The sequence below is a fragment of the Rhodnius prolixus genome, unplaced genomic scaffold, assembly GCF_049639745.1.
Source record: "Rhodnius prolixus isolate KJV_2025 unplaced genomic scaffold, Rpr scaffold_11, whole genome shotgun sequence".
Classification (NCBI taxonomy): Eukaryota; Metazoa; Arthropoda; class Insecta; order Hemiptera; family Reduviidae; genus Rhodnius; species Rhodnius prolixus.
Window position 1 is genome coordinate 2,539,795 of NW_027411625.1, and position 27,383 is coordinate 2,567,177.

Genomic DNA, 27,383 nt, shown 5'->3' on the forward strand with positions numbered 1-27,383 from the left:
CAAGTTCCTTTAATCTAATTTCCTTATAACCCTAATGCCTTTCCACATGGTATTTTGCCCAAAACTTGATTTTTGTAAGTTTTTTCTTTCATTATCCTCAAAGATACTGATTACAACAATGCTTTCTAAAAGTAACTTTCTAGGTGCATTTGTTTTTGCCGTTAAAAATCGTGTACCTATTGAGTTATTCATATCTCTCTTCCGAACACAAATTCGTTTCGGAACACAAATTCATTTCGTTTTCTTTTTTTTTTTTTTTTAATTTTATGCTTGTACTTGCTTTAGACCTTTGTAATGTAACAAAATCTGGAGTGAAATGTTTTTTGATTACTCCAACCGAATGTAGTATCATCTAAAGAGAAATATTTGAAAAAAAATGTTGCTGGGCTATGTTTTTGGTTCATTAAAAAAGAGTACAAAAAAAGCAATGACAAATTTCCTTAAAAAACATAAATTTGAATTTTGAACTTCCCGCACAATCAGCTTTCCAGCAGACACCGTACCATTGATTACCATCTCGATAGCCCTCGATTTACGAGTAAAAAATTTACAATACAGGGGAGGTAAAAATAAGGATTAATTAAGTTTTTGGCTCCAGACATAACTCAAGATATCTCGGGAGTTACATGGATTTATTGGTTTACAGATGGATTCAACGATGGCGTATTTTAAGAGAAGTAATCTTAAGATGAGTAAGAAATCCATTTTTTATTGAAAAAACTGTGAAGATTTTCTATTTGGTAAGTAGATAGTGTGCGGAATTTAAAGACAAAATTTGAATTCTTATGAAACCCGATGGTGACTGTCAGGAAAATCAAAGAAAAGTTGCGAAAACCTTGCTGTAAAAACGCATTTCCTCAATAGATATTCTCCTACTTTGGAATTGTGGTAATAAATTTGATATTAATATTACGCAGTTAAGAAACTTATTATACTGAATTGTACTCGTGGAATACTTATTTCACCACTTCTTCCTTAGAACTAATGTTAAATGAACTATTCTGGAAAAATCTTTAAAAAATAAATAAATAAATGCTACATCCAATATTCATTCATGTATACAGTGTTTTTACAAAGTTTGATGAAAATTAGTGCACGGTTTTCGAGAAAATTTTAAAAAACTATTTTTCTTCTTATTAATATTATTCAGGTGTAAGTACCGTAACCATATATTATAATTGCAGTTTATATTGGAATCACTAAAATGAATCTGTTCTGCGAAATATTTTCAATAAATATGGTAAGTATAGTGGTGAATGAAGTCTAAAAAAATCCTAATTGCCCTTATTTGAGAAAATCCTCTCCGCCCAAGAAACAAAAATCTTATTAATATAGCAGCTTTTTTGGTAGATCTGTTTTATGCATGCTTGGCCCGGCGTAAAGTAGCTAACCAATGATACATGCTTTCTTTGTATCTGTTGCTGAGTCCTAAAGAGGTAGCAGGTACATATAGTCTTTAGAATCAAGGTTTTAGTTAGAATGCCAGCTGACTAAATTTGTGATGAAAGGAAAGATTTCTTTGTGCAGTGGTTGAACTTCCAGCACTTGGCGAGTCCAATTATTGAGCTCGCAGCGAGGACCAGGCAGCTGTACCAGAGACATCATTAAGGCTGTTAAGGTGTTAAGTTTCCTTATGGAGTAACAGGTGAAAAAAGGCAAATGACGCATCTTCTAGCGGTCTGTATGTGATCATCTAGACCAGGCCAAGTGACTTCGCCGACTAAATTAATCTATCCTTAAACTTATGGTACGGAAGACTAAAGAAATTTCCACTGACTGACCATCAGTGGATGGGACAATTAGTGATTTTTTTTTCTAGCTTTGTGCAGACAATTAAGGAGAGGAAGTGATCTCTAAAATTTTAAGCATGCGCAATGCTATTTTGTGATACAAGATCATCTGGCATTTGAGACGAGAGACAATAATACACTAAAACGACTTGTTAGACAAACCTAGGACTTTAAAAAGGGCGAGGTTTCTCTTACTAGAAATATATGCGTGCGGTGCTCTAAGTCTCTTTTAGTATGGGGTATCTGTAGAGCAGGATCGCTTTATTTGTAATTCAATCTAATGCATGCCTATTCTCCTTATGGCAAAACATAAATAGCAATCAAAAATGAATTTTCGGCGATATTTTGTTTTCGAGTTATGCTGTCCACATACATCGAAACATTTTTAAAAACCGCTTCATTGTACTAGGGTACATTTATTTCAACATTTCAGGTTTAAACTAAACATCAAAAATCTTCCTCTTTGTTATTGTGTTTCTAGTGAATTTACTAATTTGGATAAAATATTTTAGAAAACTCTCAGGGAATTGCTTCATAGTGTCTTGTTAAAGAAATGTATGGTTAGTAGCTGTATTTAGCAGTATACTACAGTATTTTTTACTACAATATACTGTAGTAATTGTAGTTGAGTCAGGATCGAAGTTCAAATTCGCTCAATATTGACCATGTTTTGAATCCGTTTTATTTTCTAAATTCTCTCGTTTTTATCTTTCCCCTTTTATTTCCTCTGAATTGTTCAAAAAATATATCTTAAAATTCAGAAATAAAAAGTGTAGATATTAATATCTTTATATATCTGCATTTGTGAATTTTAAAATATATTTTTTGAACAATTCAGAGGTTTTTGAACAATCAAAAAGTGTAGATATTAATAACTGTATATATCTATGATTGTAACACTTAATACGAGGGTTAAGGGGAAGTAAGAAAAATGTTCATGGGGGAGGTTTCAATAACTTTCGAAGTAGCATAAAAAAAAACATGAAAAATTTATCTTAATTATAGTTAATGAAGTTAATAACAATATTTTTATTAATTTCAATATTATTCACGAAATGAAATTGGGCAATTAGTTTGGCGGAAATATTTGCTGATAACTTTATTACGAACCTGCTAGTTCGTCAAGTAGCCTTCCCCGGTGCAGCTTCAAAATATGATTTAGAAAATTTATGTCTAATACACAAGCTAGTTTAAGTATTATTTAAAATTTAAAATTTACATATTTTTTAAGTAAACAAATTTATTAAGACGCTTCACAGCAAATTTGTAAATTTTTTTAGCATAAAGGTTGCTAAGTAATTTAAATCATTTTAGTCATAATGGAAGAATTAGAAAATAAGGTAAGTCTTCTGTTTTCTTTTTATTTTGATCAGAAATTAGATAATATTTTATCAGATTTTGAATGATTAAATGTATTTTGATGTATATTTTTAGGATTGGGAAGAATTTAGCCCTGATGAATTACGAAGGTAACGGCATCATTTCTAAGTATCTGTGTACATTTAAAAGCTTTTTCAGTATTATAAACATGATGTTGTTGTAGGGTAGAATTAATGCGTTTGAAAACATTACATAAGGGCCACGATGCAATGCATACAGAAATGGTCATCATCTTCTTTGTAACGATTATTGTAGCTCAAATAGGTTTAGTAGAATGGAAAAGAAGATATCCAAAATCCTACCAGGTATGTGTAAAAGTATTTCTCCAAATGATTGGTCTGAAGATAAATTTTATTTCAGAATAGAGTTGCCTAATGGTCGGTATTAGGCCGACCTTTTAGGCAGCTAACAAATGTTACAACTTACGGCAATGTCCTCAAAGTAGACATTAGTGCAAGGCATTTTTATGTGGCATGATTTTCTTTAGTATCCTGACAACTAGGTTGTTTCAAACCTGCCTCTGTTAGTAACTCTCAGACCGTGCTATCATTACCCTTATAACGTATTCCTTCTGTTTTAGGGTAAGGATTATTTCAACAGCGAAGGATAATGTTTTTGAGATTAGTATAAAATTGGGGTGTTTGGGGACCAGCGCACGCACAATAGTTGGCAGTTACTTATTTTATAAGATGTTCGGACAAGTTTTCACCGCTAGGCGTTCTCCATTTGGAGCAATTCATTTCTGTTACTATCCAACTAGGCTATTTGGAGGTTGAATGAGGTTAAGAAGGGAAGGATTCATTAGTGTTTAACAATTAGTGGGGACATTCTTCTCCGTTTGATTCAATTGTAAAGCACATGGTGCCTCACTAGTTTTTTGCTAGGTTTTATATTAGTATTGTATTAGAAGATGCTCATATTCTCCTTTAACTATCTATTGCATCACCATTTACTGTTACCCTCTCCCACCAGTAATTCTCGGTACCCAAATACTCCTTTCAGTTAGACTTCACCAAGCCTTGTTTCACCTCATCCTTCAGTATTTTTCTCCAGTGAACTGCATCTCATCTGTTATCAATCTATCCCAACACATAAGTAAGTGCTTTAGTATTATTTGTTTCTTAAATTGTCTCCGCTGAGAAACCAATGCATGGAGCCTTGGATAAATGAGCTTTGTTTTAGAAGAGTTTATTGAACGGGTATTTGGTAGTAGTTTCCCAGCGCAGAGATGGGCGTGCGATTATTTTTTATGGGACTACCCGAACCGAAGATATACTTTGATAGTAATTTCTTCGATGATGGCATTTAGAGAGGTCTGAAGAAGAGTAAGTAGTTTGTTTTAAAATCTTAGCTTGCAGGTAGACCAATAAAAAAAAACTGTGTCCGTTACTTTAATGCGCCTTAAGTGGCATTTCAAAACATCGTAATACTTGGCAACCAAGTTCCACTTTTAGATAAATATTTTTACTGTGAGAATTTGGTTTAAGAGTGTCTAAACAAGATCAATTGGTGAGTGTAATCAAGTTGTTCTATTTTGAGAGATGAGAGTGTTGAATTTTAAGGGCAGTTTGCCCTCAAAAAACGTGATAAGGCTTTATGCAAAGATACAAGTCAATCCTACAGTACAGTGATAGTGTGTAAAGACATCATTAGCCGCTAACTCCTAACTAATGGTAAAAATTATTAGTGGTAATGGTAAAAATGAGACTTAAGATAGTGTTGCATAAACTTGTCGTCAGGCTGTCAGGAGAAGGATACTTAACATCCTGATTTTAATCATATTTTTTATCATGCACTTCTACAAAAGAATAATGAAATTTGTTGAAAAATGGCAAAATTCTAAGACAGCTGGTCAATGTTTGGATCGCGATCATTTCCGGTTGTAGTAAGAGAGCATTTGAGAAAAATTCGATGGTCTGATTTTTATGGTCAACAACTTGATTGACTGCTCTTTTTATTTATTTATTTTTAAAAACCCACTGTTTCCCGACTTTGATCAAAAGCAAAAAATTTTGTTCAAGCAACATAAGGTTCTATTACACACCTCCCGCCAGACGAATTAAAAAAATTGAATAACAGGATAATTATGAACTGTTTTTATATATGCCATATTGTCCAATCTTCATCTATTTTTTTTTTTTTTATGTTCGAGGCATGCTTTCTGTGCGCGAGTAAAATTATTAACTTCACTTACGGCTGGGAATAGACAGACTTCTCGAGTAGTTAACAATCGCCAAGCTAACAGGGTGGAATCCCATCATGCAGTGAAACAGTTAAGACTGATACTCACTGATTGTACAATTTGGCCACAGTATGCTCTTTCCGCACACCTCGTCGTCGCATCTCGTTTCTTTTCGTAGCGGGATCTTGACATCTAATGTTTTGAAAAAATATATCTGTCATTTGCAAAATAAAAGAATTTGTGGACAAAATAAAATAAATAAAAAGTATTGCACATTTTCATGGACATCTCGTTAAAACTGTCCACGTTGTTCACTTCTTTCCAAAACCAGCACCCGAGCGATTAGCGATTACATTTTTTGAACGTTGTTAAAAAAAATTCATTATGGGTAATCAAAAATTATTTTATATTTTTTTCTTGATCATCCTATAGTTGAGATATCAGCTGTGAATATAACTATTTCATTTGATCAACTCTTAACATTTATTCTTTTTCAGTTATAATAGTTATGAAATCAATATTGAGAAATCACTAAATTGTTTATCTATAATGTCATCATTTATTGTAATAAATTATTTTAGTTAGTAACTCTGGCAGCTATGTGGATAATCCCAATGTGCCTAAGTATAAAAAATCAGTGGTGGAGGTTTATCTTCCTATGGCTAGTGTTTTCGTGTATTACAGCCTTTATTGTGAAAAAGGCAATTGAGAAACCAATCAGTGGAAATACACCAGGGTAAGTGTAAGGTCATTTTAAGTCTTTGTATAGCATAATTACTTTCACTTTATTTTATTTTATTATTATTATTATTTCATTTCTGACTCCTTATTAGGGAAATCACTTAGGGGGGGTGGACTTTGCCACAACCCCTTATCTAAATTACATAATCTATCTCTCGGAGTTAAAAACTAAATCCAAATAATAACGGGCTGCACGCGGCGATTGGCTGTATTGATCTGCTTAATGGGCAGCACTCAGGAACTTTCGGACGATACGGACCGTATATAGGAGGACTGCCTTCTGCGCCTCTACAACCAGATCAGTGGATAGGCCCAACTCATTGACAGCAGTCACCGTTGTTCTGGGCACGAGGCCACTCGTGGAAAGTATTATAGGCGCAATCGTCGTTTTGTCCAGGTTGTACATTTCTCTTAGTTGGAAACTTTATTATTATTATTATTATTATTATTATTATTATTATTATTATTATTATTTTGGGCGGTCACTAAGCGCTAAGTCACAACCGCCCCACGCTCACACTATAATTAGTGCTGTCACTTAGTGCTACTATTAAATTTTCGAAATTGACTTTTGTTCGGAAAGGTTTGTTTTAAATTATAATAATAAAGCATACAAAAATAGCGCTGTAGTGAGTCTATCCTTTGCTTTTGACAATGCTATTTTGGTGCAAAAGAAAAGTTTTTTAACCTGAAAGAAATGTATTTTTTGTAATTACAAATGCTGTATGTGTGTTAAATTTGTTACAGATTGGTTTATATGTGGTTCCTCCTCATATATCAATTGAGTTTTTTACTCGGAATAATTGGCTACGTCCTGTTTTTATTATTCTTAATTCGAATTGATATGTTTTTGGGAATAAAGTCACAGACAATGCTAGAATCGGCTGTATTATTTGGTTTCTATGGCCTTTATTATGGCGTATTAGGCCAAGATATTGCAGAAATATCTAGCGATAAGATGGCCTCTCACATTGGAGTAAGTAATTAAATGTGTATAATGAGTATAATTTAAAGTAACTATTATGTGTTCCATGAGCTTTTTTTCTTCTTTTTGCTTGTCGGTGTCTTTTGATAACATCCTATAGTGGCTTATCATGAATTTTAATCGAATTATGCAACTTATATTGGACCAGGTTCATTTTTTAAAAATGTTTGTTTCTTAACCGGATTTAAGTGAACATGCATGAGCATATTTTTAATATGTTTTTCTCGTATCATTTTGTTGCCGTTTGTCCAGTTTTGAGTGGTTTTGTGGCGGATCTGGTTTAGGGTGGATGTGATAGACAGGTCTCAGTTTCTGATGTGTCTGAATAGTAACGACTGGCATGCTTTATACAGTTACACTATTTTAACACTAAAGTATAAGTGGAAATTGGTTTCGGGGTTTAATTATAATAATTATTAATCTTGAAATGAACGTTTCATAAAAAAATTTAAAGTAGAATTTATATTATTTTCATTATTGATCTTTAATTTTATTATGTTCGAAAGGACTTTTGTTTTTTGTTTTAACGCGTCGGCAGATGGAATGATATCCTTACCTCTTTTGTTTTTAATAATTATATATATATTTTGTTTATACACAAATTATTTATTAATAATTACTACATGTTATTCTTTTCTGAAAGCCTCTTTGAAAAAGGGATTAAAAGCCTAACATAACACCTCATTTGATAGTCCTCTTATTATTTAACGTTGCAGGAGAAAATGGTCTCATGTACTTGTTTTTCAGTATTACTCCAAGGATGGAATTCCAGCCAGGGCACTTGAAAACAATATCTGTGCCGTGTGTGGCAATGAAATATTTTCTATAGTCTCAGAAAATGGCACAGTGTTAAATACTTATAAATTATCCTGTGATCATGTGTATCCTTTATTTCGTGTTACGTAGGTAAACCGAAGATATCTCCGTTACATTTATTGTTAAGGGTCTTCGGTTAATTAGTAAACTAGACTGTAACAAAATTTGTTTTTTATCATGTTTAAAAAAATGTTTTTGTTTGGTAACTTTGTTTTTTAATCATGTTATTTGGCTTAAGCTTATGAACAATACTAAGGGATTGAAAAAAATGGTCGGATTGCCTTGGGTTCAGAAATGCTGACGACATCTTGCGACATGCAACTGCAGCCGGTATGGGTTTCTGCACGTACAATTCTCATCAAAAGCCGAGTGATTTTTCAAGAAGAAAAGTAGATTTATTTAGAAAATTCAATTAAACAGAAGTAACGGATTAAGTATGGCTAACCAACTGCTCCATCCTCCGAGGAAAAATTTTGGAAATAATGTGCTGTGCCCTAAGTGAAACTACGTAAGAGAGCAAATTCATTTTGAGCTGGTTCTTGGAGCCGTGCGATTACATTAAAAAATGTTAAAACTTCGCCAAAACGAAGCAAGACCGTCTTCAGTATGAATATACGAATGTTAAGCTCCTGTTTCATTCAGCAATTTTTTTGTTTTTCTAATTTAAGATGCGTCATCATCTAAGGTTATTGGCGCCCGGAGCTTTTTTCAGTGCACTGCCGGCCTCTGGACAGTATTATCTCGTTACAGACAACACTGTCCATCACAGTGAGCTGTGTTAGGTCCGCAGTGCTGGTTAAAATCTAAGAATTTTTACAATTGTATGGAGAAAAATGCACAGTCGTTTGTAACCCCGGGACATTCAAAGATTAAAAATTAACTACACACATAGGGTAATTTTGCATAAAGCGGGTGATTTTGGCTCAACTGTTTTTAAGAACATTTAAAATCAGTAAATTTCTTTCTTAGGTCATTTAACGCTAGTAAAGGTTGGTATGCATAGCGGCCGATAAAGAACACAAAAGGGTATTTTTAGAGTGTCATGCAGCAGAGCTCCCTAAGTTTCTGATGACAGGTCTTGACACTTGCTTATTTTTATACTGAGAGATTATATCCCCACAGGAAGATGCAACCGTCAGAGAGGGTCAAGTCAGTGTTGGGTTCACCCTTAAATGCGTAATCACTGTATCATGGCAGTTCCTTTTTAACAATTTGTTTGGTTTAAGATTATACGAAATGAATTTAATTTAAAAATCTGAGCGATTGCCAAAGCTTAATAGATTTTTTTTTTTTTTTTGAGATAAACTACTAATCCATATCCAACCGTGATAGATAGACTCAAATAATTCTTAAGATTTGCTAGTCTTGGATGGACTAATAAGAAAGAAACCTCTTTTTTTAATATATTCTCCACCATTCATGAGCCCGAGCATTGAGAGTTTTTTTTTATTCTTTTTGTATTTTTTTAAGGGGCGTCTTCATCAAAAATCATTGTATCCAAAATTCCCTTGAAGCGCTGCCGGTCTTCACACAGTGTATTCTAGTTACAATGACCGGATAGCAGTTGAAGGTCCTAGAATGAGAAACTCAAAGGGCTAAAATACTGGATGAACTTCATGCTACCAGCACGCTGTCCCTCAGTTAATTTCTTTTCTTATTAATAGGTCCATTTTACAATAAGCAATAATTATTTTGTAACATTTAAGCAAAATTTAATTCAATGTAGAGAGAAAATATTGCCATATTTTAGAAAACAAGTAGAATAGAAAGGTTAATCGACAATTTTCATACAATAGAGGTAAATCATTTTTTGAGAATCGAAAAGAATATTTTACAGTGACCCTTAAGTAATTAAATTTATAAATGAAGATTTGTGTCTTCGCTGAATTTAATATTTATAATATTAGCGATATATAAATACATAGTGTTGATGGAATTGTTTTCTGAACGTTCAAACACTTAGATTCCATGAATTTTGTATCCGTGGTTGGTGTATAGTGGGCAAGAAACAGATCTGTCCTTACTGTAAGGAGAAGGTGGATTTGAAGAAAATGTTTCGCAATCCGTATCCTTTAAATTTTAATGATATTTACAAAGTAATGAAACAATTTTATCTTTTTTTTTTCTTTCCAGAACTGCTTGCTCGTTAGAGTTAATCGTTCCGAATTTTCGATATTATGTCTTCTCTAGAAATACAAGTTTTAAGGTACTCTGTTTTCGAAAATATATATGTAAGCAGTGAAACAATTATACAACCACCTCTTACATCACTTGCCATCGTAAGTGAATAATTGTTTTCAAAAGTACAGAAAAAATGTTTCTAAAATTATGCGCTTCTCCCACAGAAAAGTTGAAAGGATTTTTCTAGAAAAAAAATAGTGAGTTCGTAGTTATTTAGAATTTCCGCAAAAGTTCTTGTAATAAGGAACAGAGGGCCTGACAGTGTTAATCCATTCATATAAAAATTCCGTTAATTTGATTTTATGTTGATGCCTAACAAAAACCTCAACAGTTCAAAAAATTAATTAATGATTGAGTTAATGTCAAAAGGTGTACAAACAGCAAGTACCCAACATTCATACATATTTCAGCACTTAATTTCAGCCATTTAGAATTGTTCTAAAGAGCTTATGTGATTTATTTAAATTTGTTTCTATTTTTTTGAATTGACTTTTCTTACTGCTATTGAGGCTTTTTAAGTATTTTAACATTTGCCTGAGAACAATGTTTTCATGAATTCTAACTGAAGATATTAAAAACTAATAAAAACCATTGTAGTTTTTGAAATTCTATAATTATAGTTGACCATTTTGAACTATAAAATATTTTTGTTTAATGATGAGTAGCCCTTCATTTAACTTAGATTGATGGAATCATGTATAGACCCAGTGGGTCATTTTGGGGCGAAAACCCCATGTCTTCCCACAGGTTTTAGTAATACCTTAAAGAGGCTGTTTGCCTTTAGTGTAACTTTATCTAGATGTGCTTTCCAAGTGAGTCTGGATCCTAGGACAACGACCAGATACTTAACCTCACCCGAAACAACCAGAGTTTTGTCAACTCTGTTGTCAACAACTTTGTTTTGAGCTTGAATTTGTAATTTTTGTAACTCTCTGCCCCTTCTCTATTAAAGGGAATCAGAGTAATGTTCACTGTAAGATCTACTTTGTGTACACCAATTTTCTATGATTTTGAGTGCTTCCTGCGTGAGCTCAGCAACGATTTTCTCGTACCTACCCCTGACCACTACAGAAATGTCATCTACAATAATATCATTGCCGTTAATTCTAGCGTGAGGTAGGGGGAATAAATGGTGACCTGTGGCAGACCTCCACTGCCACAGTAAGGCTACATTACAATGGGGTTTCGCCCCATGTCCCAAGGTGATCGTTACTGCACATATATTTGACTACTCTGTACGCATTCAGCCTCGGCCCGAGTCCTCGTCTCAGCTTGGGTAGGAATCCGGGGGTCAGAAAGGGACAGACAGGATCAAAGAAGGGATAGAAGCAAGGATTAGCAGTGGGGATATACCACCACTAAGCCTTATGTGAACTGTGTAAATAAATGCATTGGGGTGTTACAGTTATGATGCTCATGTCCATGTTGTTAGGCTGGGATACCCGCAGGGATGGCAAGTATCTTGAAGAAGTGGCTAATCCATATCCCCCTACGTGGAATGGCCGACATAAGAATCTGTGAAATCTAACAAATTCTAAAAAATATAAATGAAAATTTAATATTGTTTAATGGCGAATGTTAAATTACTTAAATTCCTCAATAGTAGTAAGATAAGCCAGTTCAGAAGGATGAAGAAAAAATTGGAACCAAATTTAAATAAAATACATGAGCTTTCTCTAACGCTTCTAACAGTCTAAATGAATGAAAAATCGAGTACTTACTGATTTGTGTACCTTTTGTCGTTTAATCAACTCTTATAATAACAAATATTGATTCCTGTTAAGTATTGATAGAATTGTCCTGTTTAAAGAAAATCTGTGAACCGAAAATGGGTTTAGCACATTATTTTAAACTTAGTTGAGAGTTACAGTCAGGTGGCAAATAAAATTTGTCATTTTAATTATTGTTCCATTTTGTATGATAGAGGAGGTGATAATTGCAACAGCAAATTTAACCTACATATTAATATAATATCCCGACCTTCTTCCCTCATTTATGTAATTAGAGAAAAATGAAAATTTAAATTAAAAGATATTTAACTGTAGGAAATTTACTCGTAATTTCTAAAAGCTTCGTTTTTCTACCACCAAATTGGAAAATGTTTAATCATCTGTTTGCGGTTTTATTGACAATGAATCGAGTGCCACTCAATTATCTATTTAAAGCTACGTGATTGACGCTACCTGACCCATTGAAAAGCTAATCATTTAACTGAACTACCTACATTTAATGTGCACAATTAAGCAGTAAGAAAGCATACCAGGTTTCATGCCTTCTTTCAAAAAATAATATACTAATTTAATTATTTTCAAGTACTGTTTCCTTAATGTTTGCGAATTTAGATGGGAAAAACCACATGTCCTTTATGGAACGCTATTAGAATGGATAAGACTGTTAGTTGCATGGCAGCCAATCATCATTGGCATCATTCAAGTCATTAATTATGTTTTGGGTTTAGAATAAATTTTTTTTTTTTTATACTTGGTGATTTTTTTATTACTTATTTAAAATAATTAATTTTTGCTATGCTTTTTTCAAATTCTATCACATATCACTGCAGATACCTTTGAAAAATATTAATATATAAGTTTACTGTTTAGACAGGGCTGTGAATAAGTTTTGAGACAGTAAATAAATTGGCTTCACTCATTTATATGCGACAAGTTGTGATTAACTGATCAACATATTACATTTTTATTTAGTCATAACCACAGTTTATCAAAATAAAATGGAAAGCAGTACATTTGTAGAAGTAGATAGTCTTCAGAATATTAGGCGAGTATTATTTCGTAGTAAATCTTAGAAAATAGCGTGTCGTAAAATTATTTTTTTTTCATATTTCGATTGTTCTGTTTTTTGGTGGAAAGAGGCATTACGGCGGCTATTAGCGCCAATCAACAGTTTTTCTTTCTCATACTGAGAACACTCGAGTTGGGATGACACATATTAAACCTGCTTGGCTTAGATGGAGCCCTAGGATGGGAGATTCTGCCCCTGTTATTTCTTCGCTCTAGTCAATGAGCGGAAATATGGATACTGATAATGCCCGCTTCTTATTTTAAAGCAACCAGTTTTACTTAGCAATATTTTAAAGAACTTTGGGGCTGCCATCATCTGAATTCATTGACTCCTGGAACTTTTAATGCACACTGCCGTACTCGGAGCAGTGAGTTCTCTCGTTACTAACAAAACCTTTAAAACGATATGCAAGAGTCTTAGGAAGAATTGTTTTTTAATTAAGGAGCGTCAACATCTGACGAAACTGACGCCTGTAGCTTTCAGAGAATCTGCCACACTCTGAACATTATTGTCCAGTGATGGACTGAGACCCGAAAGTGGCTGTTAAGATAAGATTAAATTAGGGCGGCCTCAAGGGCTACGCCACTGCGACCCCTTTGGATCTATTGTGGCTCCCCGACTTTAGAGCTCACCCTCCAGACCCGTCCGTTTAATTAGACTCTTAATTCTGGAGAGTGACTCCTGGGTAAAGCTCTCAGGCCTTGGTTTTTCCTCCCCGAGAAGTAACATCCTTAGCCATACAAGCCCCTCACACTGACACAACACGTGCAGTGCAGTTTCCTCTTCTTCCTGGCAGAACCTACAAAGGCTATCATCTGCCAGGCCCATGCGATGCATGTGTTTCCTGAGTCTGCAGTGGCCAGTTAATAAGCCTACAATTATCCTTATAGCCCCCCGGCCTTGACGGATTACTTCTGCAGTCAGCCTCGGCGAATAGCCTCTGATGAACTCCTTCGCCTGTCTCTGTCCAGTGGTGGCGAGCCACCACTCCTGAGACCTACTCTGCACCCACAAATTAATGGCCGCAGTCTTGACACACTTCGAAACCCCAAAACAGGGCTCCGGGCCAACGAAGTGTCCCGCAGAGCCTTCCCGGGCCAATAAATCTGCCACTTCGTTTCCTTTATATCCTGAATGACCAGGTACCCAAACCAGAAAGACCTTATTTTGGTCACTAATTTCTTTCAGGGCACCCAGACAGTCCCAAACCAGCCTTGAGTTGACCTGGTAGGAACTAATTGCCCGTAGAGCAGCCTGACTATCCGAGAAAATTACGACCTTGGAATTAATAATTCCTCGCCCTTTAATCTCGGTAGTGCAGAACCTAATTGCAGCTAGCTCAGCTTGAAAAACTGTAGCTAGCTTTCCTAGGCTAACCGAAAAGCTACATTTCGGCTTCACCCCGTACACTCCTGCTCCTACACCCTCTCCCATCTTGGAGCCATCCGTGTACCACATCGAGTCTCCCATAACTGGGGGTCCACGTCTCCAAGCCTCCCGGTCTCCAATACAGACTTTGAAAGGCTTGTCGAAGTTACATTTGGGAGTCATAAAATCTGAAGGCGGGCCCAAAATAGGGTCCGCCTCCAGCTCCTCGTATAACTCTTGATACGCTCCTCCGTGCCTAACGGTAATAGGAGCTTGTCCTTTCATGAGCCTAGTGACAACGGCCCTTACAACGCCTTGAATATATATGTGCAATGGGGGTAAATTTAATAAATCCTCTAAGGCCGCAGTAGGGGAAGTCCTCATGGCACCAGTGACACTCAGGCAAGCCAGCCTTTGAATACCACTTAGTGCCCGAACTCCACCCACCTGCAAGGTTTTCGCCCACCAAGCCACCGCCCCGTGTGACACCATGGGTCTGACTACACTTTTATAGATCCAGAGTGTCATTCTAGGGCTTAGTCCCCAACTTTTCCCACACAGCCTTTTACAGCAACCTAAGGAAACCTTAGCCTTGCGGGAAATCATATTAAAATGTGAATTCCATGTAAGCCTTTTATCGAAGATAACTCCCAGATACTTGGCCTCCATGGACAAGGGGATAGTAACTCCCCCAAAATTGGTTGCTCCAGTCCACCCAGATTCTTCCTCCTTGTGAAAGGGACAACCAAAGTGGCTGTTAAAAGAGTATAAATAATAGTGTTTTAGAACGAGAGAATATCTCAACGTGGCTTCAGAATAAGAGCATGTAAGATACATACGAATAAATCGCGAATAGAGCAGAATTTTCTGCAAGGTAAGTACTGTAAATAATAAGGTAAGCATTGCGCAAGGTAAATCGGAGAAAACCAACCGATAATTAACATTCTGGAAACAGACAATCAATTTCTCAACAATAATTTGATTAAAGTACAATCACAATCTACTCAGAGCGCATTTAATCAGGTAAGTCTTGAGGAGCAGCTCAATATAAGTGCAGTTGCAGAAGTGAAGAGAAAGCAATCACTTATCTAAATTTGATTTAAAAAACGGTTAAATATTAACATTATTTCCTTTGAAAAGTTAATTCCTGCTGCGGTAAAAACCGTTACAACAACAAGAAAAGTCTTAGTTGACTCAAAAAATAACATCAATATGGCTTCTGAAAATGGAAGAATCCTATTAGCTAGGATGAAGCTCCACTTAAGAGACAAGAAATAGTCTTAAGTTAATATGAAAGAGACACTACCAACTGTTGCTTCTTTTCCGTCTCTGCAGCGGACCGCATGCTTCCAGACCAGATATGAGTGGTAACCATTGTTATAATTTCTTCTATGTACCGCACCTTCTTTCTGACCCATCACCGTTTCCTTAAAACAATGGATCGGCATGAAGCTTGACAGTCATAGATTCTCTTTAGTATACAGGTGCTTTGTACATTCGTCCTCTAAATAGCGTGTTTCTATAACTTACCAAGACCTGCTATAGTCCGTCTAGCATTCCGCAGCCATTAGCGGTAGCCAAACCTTAAATGTTTTCATGTGCGCTCTCCGCCATGTTGACTTTTATGGTGCCGTATATCCCTTCAATCTTATTATTAAGAACATTGTGGATTACTTTGAACGCCTCTTCAGATTGGCATACGCATTGCAAATTCAAAACAATGTGTTATTGCTTAATTATTTAACAACCGTGCTGCCGAAATGTTGGAACACAGCGTAGGAAACTTGGGCTAGCTTCAACATGCTGGGATAAGATGGCTTGAAAAAATAAATAAATAAAAATATAGGTTTCTCTAATTATTATGTGATACTAGTGTGTCTCTAGTTTTGATAAAAAAAAAAGAAAAAGGTTTTTTCTCTGTAACATTAATTAAATACGTATCCGACACCAGAAGCTACCTTTAGAGGCGATAAACTCCGTCCCGTTTTCACCTCGTTCTTTAAACAAGGAAAAAGTGGCAAACAGGGGTCTGGTTGTAAGGTGTATGATGGAGTAGCTCAAAATGGGAAATGTGAGGTTCGTTCACGAACAGCAACTGTCCACTAGGACGCAAACTAAGCACTCTACATCATTCAAAATAAAGTACAAAATTATTCTTTTAAAAATCATCAAGGGAAGTGGTTAGCGGTTACTGGATTCCAACACGGAGATCCTGGGTTCTAATCCAGCTGCTGGCCCTTAGATTTGCTTCTTACAGTTCACTGTTCGTTTATAGAAAATGTGGGCTGTAACGAAAGTACACTGTTCAGAGGACGGCAGTGAACTGGAAAAAGCTCCGGGCGCCAATGATCTCAGATGCTGATGCGCCTTAAAAAAAAATTCACCAATTAATAAGTTAATTTATATGAACAATTATAGTAATTTAAGAACAATAAACAATTTTCAGACTCTTGAGAAAATGGGTTTCACTTAAAATTTTGGAGTGTACTGCCCAAAATAACCAGTGACTAAGTAAAAACAAATTTAAAATATTTTAGAGCCCCCTCTGAAATTTTGATTTCTTCTTTGCATTATTCAGTCCAGTTTTATATTTGATAAACACATGAATGTCTATAATTTGGAATTTAATATCTACAGACAAGAGTTTAATATTTTTAATTCTTTTTTTTTTATCTTAATTGGATGTATCTTTTTTCGATTTATCTTCTTCCTATGCTTCAACACTTAATTTACAGATGTGACTGTCATATGTTTATTTTCAGTGTAAAGTTGTAGGCACCTTTCCTGCAATGTTCAAACTTCGAATTCATGAACTTAACTAATTATTTCATAATGTGTCTTTTGGAAGTTTATCTTTTTGAAGTATAAATAGTTATCTTCACAATAGAATATTGTTCTTAAAAAACGGTAAAAATTTGTCATTGTATTTAGTTATTATTCATTGTAAAGTATTAGAATATAATATAAATATTTTTCTCATAATTTTATTTTGGTACAATTTTACTAAAGAGAATTTCTTTTTATTTATTTATTTATTTTAATATATTAAGTTGTCTAAAAATTGAAGTTTTACCGAATTAAACATCATTTATATGAAATTTAATTTAATATATAATTTAGGTTGGAGTTAGTACTTAGGAGATTTATCTAGGCCTAATTAGCAAGATTAATTCAACTACAATTTGTTGCTTGTAGAATACGCTTACGTATTAAGGCCGAAGTTGGATATCTAAATTATTCAGAACGAGCAATCAAATTTGTGAGACTTATTTGGTGAGTAACTTGTCTTTTTCCTCATTTATTTTGCAATGAAGATTCGTTTGCCATTTTATGTTACTTCTTTGTATTTTATGGTTTCTCAACTTTTTGTACCATCAAATAATTAATTATTCTAGGGAGTTTTGAGGAGTGGTCAATAAAATTGTGTAGACAAATTTCTTTTTTTATACCGACGTTTCGGCAAAGTTATTGCCATTATTGGTATTGCTATTATTGCATAAATTTGTAGAGTTATATGTTTAGCTATCTTATCATAACTGTTGATTTACCCTGAAGTAGGCAATAAATTTGCCGAAATGTTGGTATAAAACCAAAAAAAATGCTATTAAATTTTATTGGCCGCTCTTCAAAATTCCCAAGGATAATCTATTGACAATGGTCGAAAACAACATAAAATAATTTTTGTATTGTATAGCTTCCTTTAGATCTATATCTAAAGGAAGCTATATCCTTTAGATCTATATCACTATTGATGGGGCAATTTCGGATTCTTGTAATTTTCCCAATCTCATCATAATTGTGTTGTAAGCCATTTTGGTTAAACTTCAGAATCGTAAACGCCTTAGGTTTACATATTCGATAGACAGTAGGGTTTACTTATTATTGTACAAACAAAAACCAGTGAGTACAATTCGCCAGTCTATGCTCGTGCACCGGGAACGAATTAAGTTTTTACCGAAATCTTTCTGCCATTGGATCTTTCGCAGAGAATTTTCTCCTGGTACGGATGTAAAATATTCATTTTGCCATATATCAGCACTACCGCAGGTGTTTTTTTTTCGTCTCAACCATATTACCTTGTCTTTCTATCTTCTTTGCCCATTTTTGTCTTCTATCATAAGCTAATGGCCTGCCCACTGGTCCTGTTGTAGTTAAAATCAGATATTCCTTTCCTTGTTCGTCCTGGTTATGCAAAACAGCTCTTGCCCAGACTGTGTTTTTAATTTGTTAGTGTTTGAGGCATCTAGTGATTTGTTAGCTAATGCTGGATGCAAACGCCAACGCGTTTACAATTACATCACATTTTTGTCTAAGATTAATTCTATTTAGCCATTCTTTTGTATTGTTGGACCCAGTTGGTAAGGTAAAGAAAAAGAAAAGATTATTTTAAAAAAAAATAAAAAATAAAAGTAACTAAAACTAACAACACAAGCACATATTTACCTTTCAAGTTAAGGTAAGAACTGAGGAGAAAGGAAAAAAGATACGTATTCTTTTGCGAATTTCCGTCATACCTTCCTAACTTTATGATTTATTTATTTATTTTTATTTTATTTAATTTGTTTAAAGTTTTTAATTGTTATACCTGGTCACCAGACCTATCACGATTTCCTTCCTAAGGACCAAACCAAGGTATCAAGGGTCACAGTAGACAGATGATCACTTAACACAAAAATATTACATCAGAAAATGCTCAATTTTTATAGGAATCCAGTAAAAGTGGTAAACTTGACGAGTGGTCTTTTTACACTGGTGGTCACGTTAGCAGGTTTACCGTAATGTAACAAACGTGTTTGTTCCAGTTAGTTTAATCTCTGAGGAGCAATGCTGAATTATGTTTGATATTTTATATACGTATTATTTTTCTTTCATATTTTAAAGAATTGTTTGTTTTATCCTACAACAGTTGCAAGCTGTTCGGCCATTGGACATCTCGCAGCAGTATTGTGAAATCGAAAAATAGCTAGGCCCATAATCTAGGTAAATCGCTTTTCTATATTTTATTTTATTATTTATTTATTATTTTTTTTAGAAAAAATATAAAAAAAGATATTTTCATATGATAACGACAATTAGAGAGAAAAAAGTTAACATTTTTAGCTTGACTTATTTTTAAAATTAAAACTTTAAATTTATTACTGCAATTTGAATTGTTATTTGTCTTGGAATACGTTGGTCAGAGGAGTTGCATTGCTACACGAATATTATTGTAAATTATTATTATTTATTTGAGGTAAGTAGCCTCATAACGGATTACATATAAACTACTAATATTAAACATTATTTTTTGTAGATTTCAATTATTAAGGCTTATATGCTATAACGAAGGCATATTAAAGATATATTTATTTCAGCAAATTGTGAATGCGATGTTGCAAATTTAGTTGACTACTAAATAGTGGATCCGTCGGAATTGACACTCTTAAGTATATATATTGGAATAATTCAGACAATAAATTCGTCTTTCCAATTTTTTAATTTAAAATTAATAATAATAACAACGGCTTAAATTTCTCCAGTGATGGACAGTGTTGTCTGTAACGAGTGAATACTTTCCGGAGACCGGCAGTGCACTGAAAAAATCTCCAGGCTCAATGACATCTGTTGTTGACGCGCCTTAAACTAAAACAAAATAAGAAAACTATATCAGAATAATCAATTATTTGCCACTTTGTTGGGGATAAAAAAAATACCCAGTTAACCAATTGCCCGTTAAAGACTGGTTTAAATAAAGCGAATCTAAGTAATATTCTATTTCCTTATCACGGTTATTTCTACTTGATTGACGCAATATATTTTATCAAGGCTAAGTATCGTTAGTATCGTGTTTGCACCTTACCTTAGAAAGCGCGTAAGAACAGCATACAAACACTTTCCTAGAATTTTATCCTCCTGGGCGCACTTAATTCTTGACTCGTATTGTTAGTGTACTTAAGAATTTAGTCTATTTAGTTCCATTGAGGCTTTGAACAGCGTAGGGCTGTTACCACTTCTATATCGTTTAAAATTAATTAGGATGCAATGACCTGCAGTAACTGATTTATCACCCTTGAATATATTTGGCCTCCAGAAATAACTTGGAATGTCTGTGCAGGAACACAGTATCAGTGTAGTTTCTTTATGAGCCACTTCCTATTTGCCTGGTGTTTGTTATAAAAAAATGCTCTCTCTCTTTATACTTCTGGAAAATTCATTTTTGTGTCGATATTGTGAGAGAGGTCTAGTTAAGTTTTTCTCTAAAGAATGTCATTTCAGCATATTAGTGTACGATTGTAACATTTGAAACGTAATTTATAGGTACCAAATGTGTTCACAAAATTCAAGGTTGAATAAAATCTATTGACAGGTAAGTTCGATTCTACTCGGTAGTTAAAGTTGACTTTCACTTTGTCTTTCAAAGAAACCAAAGGGATTCTTTGGGTTTGGTATACCGACTACATTTAGGTATTCATGTCGTTATTTATAGAAAACTCTTAAAAAAAACAAAAACTGAAAACAAATACGTTTAGTAAAAGTTCTAGGTTTTTTAATATTAACTATGTAAACTGTGGTTGGAGAAAATCATGTGAGAGTTTCATATTCCTATTTTTTATCGTTTTATTATTTTTTACCTCTTTCAGCTTCAAGAAGATAATCTAAAAACTTTCTACTGAGATCATGTCCTCTCTAAGTCAAGTGTTAACTAATTCATATTTGAAATTTGGTCACTAACCCATCGTTTCGTTGAATTCTATGTTATTAATAAATAATATAATGTAAGCGGCTGTATAGTATTTTATTTTCCAACTGTAAGTACATTACTTTTACACAGTTTATTATCATTATTATTATTATTATTTAATAATTACTGATGCATGAAATGTAAAGATATTTTTTTAAGAAAATCTTTCTAAATCTGAATTAAGCATGCTTTCTACTAATACTCTAAAAATTAGTCATTTTACATTTTATTTTATTTAAAGCACTGCAATGCATTTTAAAGTAGCCTTTTTTCCCCTTTTTTTTTTTTTACTAGTGATGCCAACCCTCAGTGGTTTGATGGGACATTCAAAATAATCGTACTTAGGTGGCTAAAGGAGTTCTTTGTAAACACACACTCCCACACATTATACATAAATATAAATTTAATTTATATTAATACTTACCGCATAAACACTACAGCTATTTCATACAACTCACTGAGGTAATTCAATTTATGCAACCAGTTCCTCTGTCCTTGGGGGTCCCGCAAGGGGAGCTGGCCAGAAATTTCGGAGAAGGCAACATTTCCATCAGGATTCGGTTGCATCGTACTTGCACACTCGAGAAATAACTTCTTCCTCAGTTAGATGGTGTCGAAGTGATAGAAAGGTAAAGAACTGGAATCGCCAAAAAGCCTATGGAATGTGTTATTGCACAAACTGAGAGGTTGAGTGTATTTCTTAATTAAACTGATAGGCACACAATAGATATCGAAGCTTTACTAGAAAATCCGATGAACTGGAAAAGGTATACATCCATAATGAAATATATACGTATTTGGTGCAAGAATCATTGTAAGAGGAGGCACATTAACTGGTCATAGACTACCACAGAATATGTTGCCTAAGATTGAAAGGGAAGTTCTATACTTTCTGTCTTATGAGCTGTCATACACCGACAGAAGTGCAATAGGAAGAAGAAAAGAAAGAATTTTGTGACCAAAAAGATATCTATTGATAGTTTCCCCTGATAGTTTTTGTCCTTTTTTGGAGGGAGGGGATTGCAGTAAATCTTAAATGGTCTCGAATAGATTAAGTTCCTCTATTCAGTCAAATAATAAAAATACAATGTACTCAAATATAAATTGGTTTTATGATCACGAGTTGAGGACATATTGCAATTACCTCTGAACACCCTACTGATCTCTCTCAGGAGTCCCTCGTGCTTTCTTTCGCTCAGTGCACAGATTTTGGACCAGCTTCTTGGTTGCGAGCAATACAGCTCACTATACAGTGTTACCTGTAAGGAGGAGGCCGTCATTGCACTGGAAAAAGTTCCGGGCGCCAATAACCTCAGATATTGCCTTAAATACAAAAAAAAAAAAAAAAAATCCGCTTGGGAGTATCAAGCCATGGTAGACGCCAAATTATCCGGCTACTAATTAAATTAGTGCATCTTCTGCCTTGTACAGTCGATGGGGTTGGATGTTGTGTCTTATCGAAATCTATCGTCTCTCATTCAGTATACTATTCCACCAATTCTTCAGCCTGTAGCCATCATCGTCTCTACTTTTCAAAGTAGTCCTGGACAGGTGGATACCAGTTTATGTGAGCAAACTCCCATCCAAATTAAATTAATGAAATTAAAATATTCGTATAAAAATAATCTAAAGTAGAAATTTTGTCGTTTCCAGAAGCTATAAGTAGAATGTTCGATTTTATTAACTTAGGTGAACCTATAAGGGCATAAGTACTGTCATTAATTAGACTAAGTTGGCTGCAGTATCAATCAATGATTTAATCTTGCATTCCTGTTATATACACATCCTTGAGGGACGGATGTTAGTCTAATGGTCATGAGCGTGACTTTGTAAGTGGGGGTCTCGAGTTCGAATTTCGCGTATGGCTACTTTTTATTGGTTAGAAAAAATTGTTTATAGTAAATTATGAGCTTTTACTCTCGTCCACGACTCCTAATTGGTAGTTGGGCGTTAAGCCCCGCTTGAAAAAATAGGCTATTACTTTATGAGAACATAAATTTTGGAAATTCCTACTCCTTTTTGTCTTTCATCATTCGATCGAATCATTCTTTAATTCCAATTAGAGTGGCAGAATATCGCTTCCTAACGTCACCAGAACTGCAGGTCTCCACTCCAGGTAAGGCACTGGGCCCGTGTGTACACGTCTTCAATGCTAAAGGGTTAATGAGGGACCGACTTGTGTGTAGGATAGTACCATCTCCCCTAAGCCCTATTTTCTTCATAATATTTTTTCTATTTTCATTTTCTTTCAGAAGATCGCGAGTAATTTTTCAATAAATTACCTCGTGGTAATTTTTGCGGTTTTAATTATCATATTTCGTCACTGTAGAATTTCTTTTGCATTCGTAACTCTTATGACCAAATTGGCCACATCCAAAGCATTTGAGTCCTTTATCTTTAGAATTACATCTAGAAGATTTGGGTCCTAAAGAATCACAATTATAACATCTTATACTTTCGTGAGTTTTTCTTTATTTTTTCGAATTCCTGATTATAACTTTTATTTCTTTGGAAAAAGGAACATAGCTGGACTTTTTGATAGCCTCATAAATCGTTAGCTTTTTTCTAAATTTTTGCTGCCTAAAAGAACTAACTTATTCTTACATCGTCAGTAATGTTGTCAATGAAATATTGAATTACAGCTTGCGGCTCTAAATTTCCCCTATTTCCGATTTCCTTCTTAACTAAAAGGTAATCATGAACACTCCCATCCTTTTAATTTTTCTCGCAGCTTGAGCTTTGTGTACATCCACACTACATAACTTTTGAGAGTATTGTTAAGTAAAGCGACAACAACAATTTTTTGGCGAAGACAGTTCTGAGATAACTCCAATGATATATGTTCAACAACAGCTTCTTCCACATCTCTCCCATCGAATCTTCTTAAATTATCTTCAATGTCTCAAAATGTCAGAAGAAACATAACAGCACAATTAGAGTTTATGCCACACGGCGCCAAGGAGATAAATCACAATTATTTAAATTTAAATCATTAATACATTTATTTTTTCTCACTTTTATTTCTAGAATATTTTTTTTTGCTATCATTCTCATGATGATTTTTATATTTGTCTTCATTATCATCATCCTCGCATGTCACTTCATTTAATTTTTCAATATCACTGAGCACACTTAATATTTGTTTTATTATTAGCGCTTTCGTATCAGAAAAAAAATCAATCGTTAAATGTAAATTAAAGTTAATTCACATTTTTGAAGTTAGCGTTATTATAATCAAACTACTTTAGTTCATCAAAAATTTGAGTACAACGAAAACCTGGAAAATTTCTCAACTTTTCTGCACGACCACCGTTTTCTTCAAATATTAATTTGTGCAATTCTGTAGTAGCTTTCTTTGAACACATCTTTATTTTCCTATTTACTTTCTTAATATCACACACCCATTTCTACAATTTGGATGTACGTAAAGTAGTAAAAAAAGTCCAAATTTGAGACCCCTTTATTGTTAAAAGTTTAATTTCTCGAATCTTCAAAATCACTCTAATTACGTGTAAATATCTTATTGTGTCAATTACATCTAAATAACTTATTGTGTTTTTCAAAAACACTCAGATACGTCTTACTATTTTTTTTATGCGCTGTAACCTGTATCTCTCTACCTTCTAACCTGCTACCTCGATCAACTAGCGCTCCCTATAATTGTTTCTGCGGACGAGGGCTTTTCGTATGTTAAAGTTGTTTACTCTGCTAGTGGTAGCAAAAAGTAATTATTCTGTCATTCTTGTACTCCATTGTTGAAGTAAGGTTTGGTTGAAGTCATAACTTTGTCTATGTCAACAATCTCCTTTTACGATTAGCGGAGTCATCTATTTAATGTGCGTAAAATTTTATATTGCATTGTTTATCCATGAAATGTTTTGTACCAACTTTTAAACTTCTAGTATTTTGATACTTTTAATACTACTTCTAATTTAAATCCTTACATTCATTCATTCAAAATAAGAATTCTTTAAAAAAATATTCGGATATCATTGAATATTAAATTTGTAACCTGTACGTATTAGCTTGTTGCAAGCGAGCAGCTACGTAAAGTTGTGCTTGATTTAAAGTTTAAAATTTTAATTTTAAAAATTTACCTGTTTTCATTATTTTGTCATGTTTTATTACTTTGTTTTTACTTGATTATTTGATTTTTGATGTTTCAAAAACGAAAAACTTTCAGTCTTATAAATTCCTTATAATTATCATTAGCAATGACGTTTTGACAGTTGGCCGCTTATTCTCATCTGGCCAAATTCAAGAATAAGCAACACACGGTCGAAACGTGATGATTAATTAAAAGGAATTCATAAAACTTAAAAAGTTTTTTTATTTTAGAAGTACCCGTAAAATATTTTTACATATAGTCGAGTTTGGAGAAACCATCAAAATTCAAGTTATGTTATCATTTGATAAGTATCAAATGAATTGAATCTTTAATTGATCAACCTCCTTAATAAATGATTACATAACTAATGCTGTGTAATCAGCCGAAATTCTATTTTCTGCTATTTTACTGCTTTCTACAAAAATGTTATACTTATAACATTTAGGAATTTATTGTGCTTTCTTTGAAATTTTAACCGGACGACATCAATCAAAATCCTTTGATTAATACACAACTGTTAATGTAGGTAGGTCGTTTCTGAAACAAAATATTGTTCATTAAGGAATATTTATTCAGAAACTCTTATTTAATAAATTGCACGCTAAATTTTGTGGATATTATAGAAATTTACATGATTGCATTATGAGATTTTTGAAACAACGTTAGTGAAAAAAGGAACTGACTGGAAATTACAGTTAGTTAACGCTAATGTTTTTTTTGGGGGGGGGCGCATCGACAGCATGGCCATTAGCGCAATGCTGTAGTGATTTTAGAATTAGACCTGATATTATTGTTGAGTGAACTGAAAAAAAAGTGAGTGAGAATGTATATTGTATATTCATGTATTTATAAGTTGCAGCATATGGACATAAAATATCAAAGGAATAAAAATAAATGATCTGACACATTGATCGCAAAAAAAAGTTAAATGAACAGAGAAATCAGTAAAGACAATGATCAAGACTAACGTAATTTAACGTAGACTAAATACATTATTTAAGAACTTCTACTTCTAAAACATTAAATAGCTTTAACTCTTCTTCTGCTATGTAGAAACATAATTCATCAACTCTCTGCTATTCAAATATGTCTTATTTATTTATTTTTATTTGTATGCATTCGGGGTCTAGCCCCATACAAAAGTGTTTGGCGTAACAACAGTGCAATGATCAAGTCTTTATACAAACTAAAAAAATGTTGGGCCTTCACGTATTTAGTTAAAATTTAATATTCAGTTCAAAGAAACCTGTCAAGAAATTGTGGGAGGGAAAAAAATGAAAAAATTGGTTTAAAGTTGCCTTCCAATTCGTAATTTTAGCAATAAATTTTATCCTTAATTAATATGTTGGAAGAATTTTTTTTAATTTTTTTTTTTTATTATTTTTATTTAACACCCGCATGTGGGATCGTTCACATTTCGCACCGGGCAGCCCAATATCTGTTGGCCTATGGATCTCTTTTATTTTTTTTAGGGAAGTGTACATGTTAAAATGCTCGTTTGTCTTTCATTACTTTACAGCAAAGAGGGCAAATGACCGGGTGGGCGACGTGATGATTCTGATATTTAACGAAACAAATTCTGTGGAAGGTCAGCCCTTTTCGGCTTCTTGGCGAGTAATTTTCATTTTTTTTTCGTGGATGACTCAATTGAGATTTTTGCTTCTTTTAGGATTGCAACAGTGGGCTTAATCAGTTAGTGGCGGATGCTTTTTTTTTTGCCAAAAATAATCGACCTTGCTTATTCCCGGAAGACCAGTGCCCTCGAGGTTTACCTGGGTTTTAATAGCCAACCCTGCCAGATGAGTTTAACACCTCTTTAAGATTCGTTGTGTTGTAGGCAATAGCTGCTTATCTATCATCAACTGAAATACATATTTCGTAAAGCGATCCTTTCGGTTAAGCTACTTAGACCAATCTTTATTGTGGTGGTGTCGTCTGTTGGCACCTAACTGAAATATCAAAATTAAGATTTCTGCTTTTTGTGAAAACTAAAAATCGAAAATCAGTAAGATTACATAGCTTTCTCTTATTTTTGGAGTAAGAGAAATAAAGTCAAGAAATTTAAGTATTTTGACAGAAGATGGCATTTGAAGATGTTTAAACGTTCCAAATGAATTATAGATTAGGAATATTAAATAATAATTAAAATAGAGTATTACCGACCGTCCAACTGTTGCAGCGTACAGGAAGGAAAGGAAGACTCCTTGACGTATATACGGCCGAAAAAACTAAGCTCAAACACATCTTTCAAAGTCATTCAATTCACTAACCAAGTGCACTGACATCTAAAACAAACATCATCAAAACACTCA

The 27,383-nt window shown here is 33.9% G+C and overlaps 2 protein-coding genes across 10 annotated transcripts in view; both read left to right on the forward strand.

Moving 5' to 3' along the window:
* Positions 1 to 2,717: 2,717 nt before the first annotated feature.
* On the forward strand, positions 2,718 to 12,555 carry LOC141459087 (E3 ubiquitin ligase RNF121). Of its 2 annotated transcripts, XM_074137661.1 has the most exons (8): positions 2,724 to 3,130; positions 3,225 to 3,259; positions 3,334 to 3,475; positions 5,934 to 6,088; positions 6,841 to 7,069; positions 7,826 to 7,959; positions 9,858 to 9,959; positions 12,418 to 12,555. In XM_074137661.1, exons 1-8 carry the CDS (start codon positions 3,110 to 3,112, stop codon positions 12,536 to 12,538), a joined length of 939 nt encoding a protein of 312 aa, XP_073993762.1. In that variant the 5' UTR covers positions 2,724 to 3,109; the 3' UTR covers positions 12,539 to 12,555. The 2 variants fall into 2 exon arrangements, with proteins under 2 accessions (XP_073993763.1, XP_073993762.1); XM_074137662.1 differs by lacking the exon at positions 9,858 to 9,959 and having other exon boundaries at positions 2,718 to 3,130.
* Positions 12,556 to 16,976: 4,421 nt separating this feature from the next.
* The window catches only part of ZnT63C (solute carrier family 30 member 1), a 44,865-nt gene continuing 34,458 nt past the window's right edge, over positions 16,977 to 27,383 (forward strand). For 2 of the 8 annotated variants that reach the window (XR_012461407.1, XR_012461406.1), the window contains exons 1-4: positions 16,977 to 17,149; positions 17,363 to 17,515; positions 19,149 to 19,222; positions 20,863 to 21,030. The gene's annotated coding sequence lies outside the window, so the exon portion shown is untranslated. Of the gene's footprint in view, positions 17,150 to 17,362; positions 17,516 to 19,148; positions 19,223 to 20,862; positions 21,031 to 24,634; positions 24,800 to 27,383 lie in introns of those variants that run through there. The other 6 variants (XM_074137968.1, XM_074137965.1, XM_074137969.1 and 3 more) reach the window with 6 other exon arrangements.

What these genes read in the sequence shown, in the direction of transcription:
- LOC141459087 (XM_074137661.1), top strand. Translation starts at nt 3,110, where the DNA reads ATGGAAGAATTAGAAAATAAG. An exon ending in ATCAGTGGAAATACACCAGG is followed by an intron (nt 6,089 to 6,840) that starts GTAAGTGTAAGG and finishes AATTTGTTACAG; the next exon opens with ATTGGTTTATATGTGGTTCC. An exon ending in AAATTATCCTGTGATCATGT is followed by an intron (nt 7,960 to 9,857) that starts GTATCCTTTATT and finishes TCAAACACTTAG; the next exon opens with ATTCCATGAATTTTGTATCC.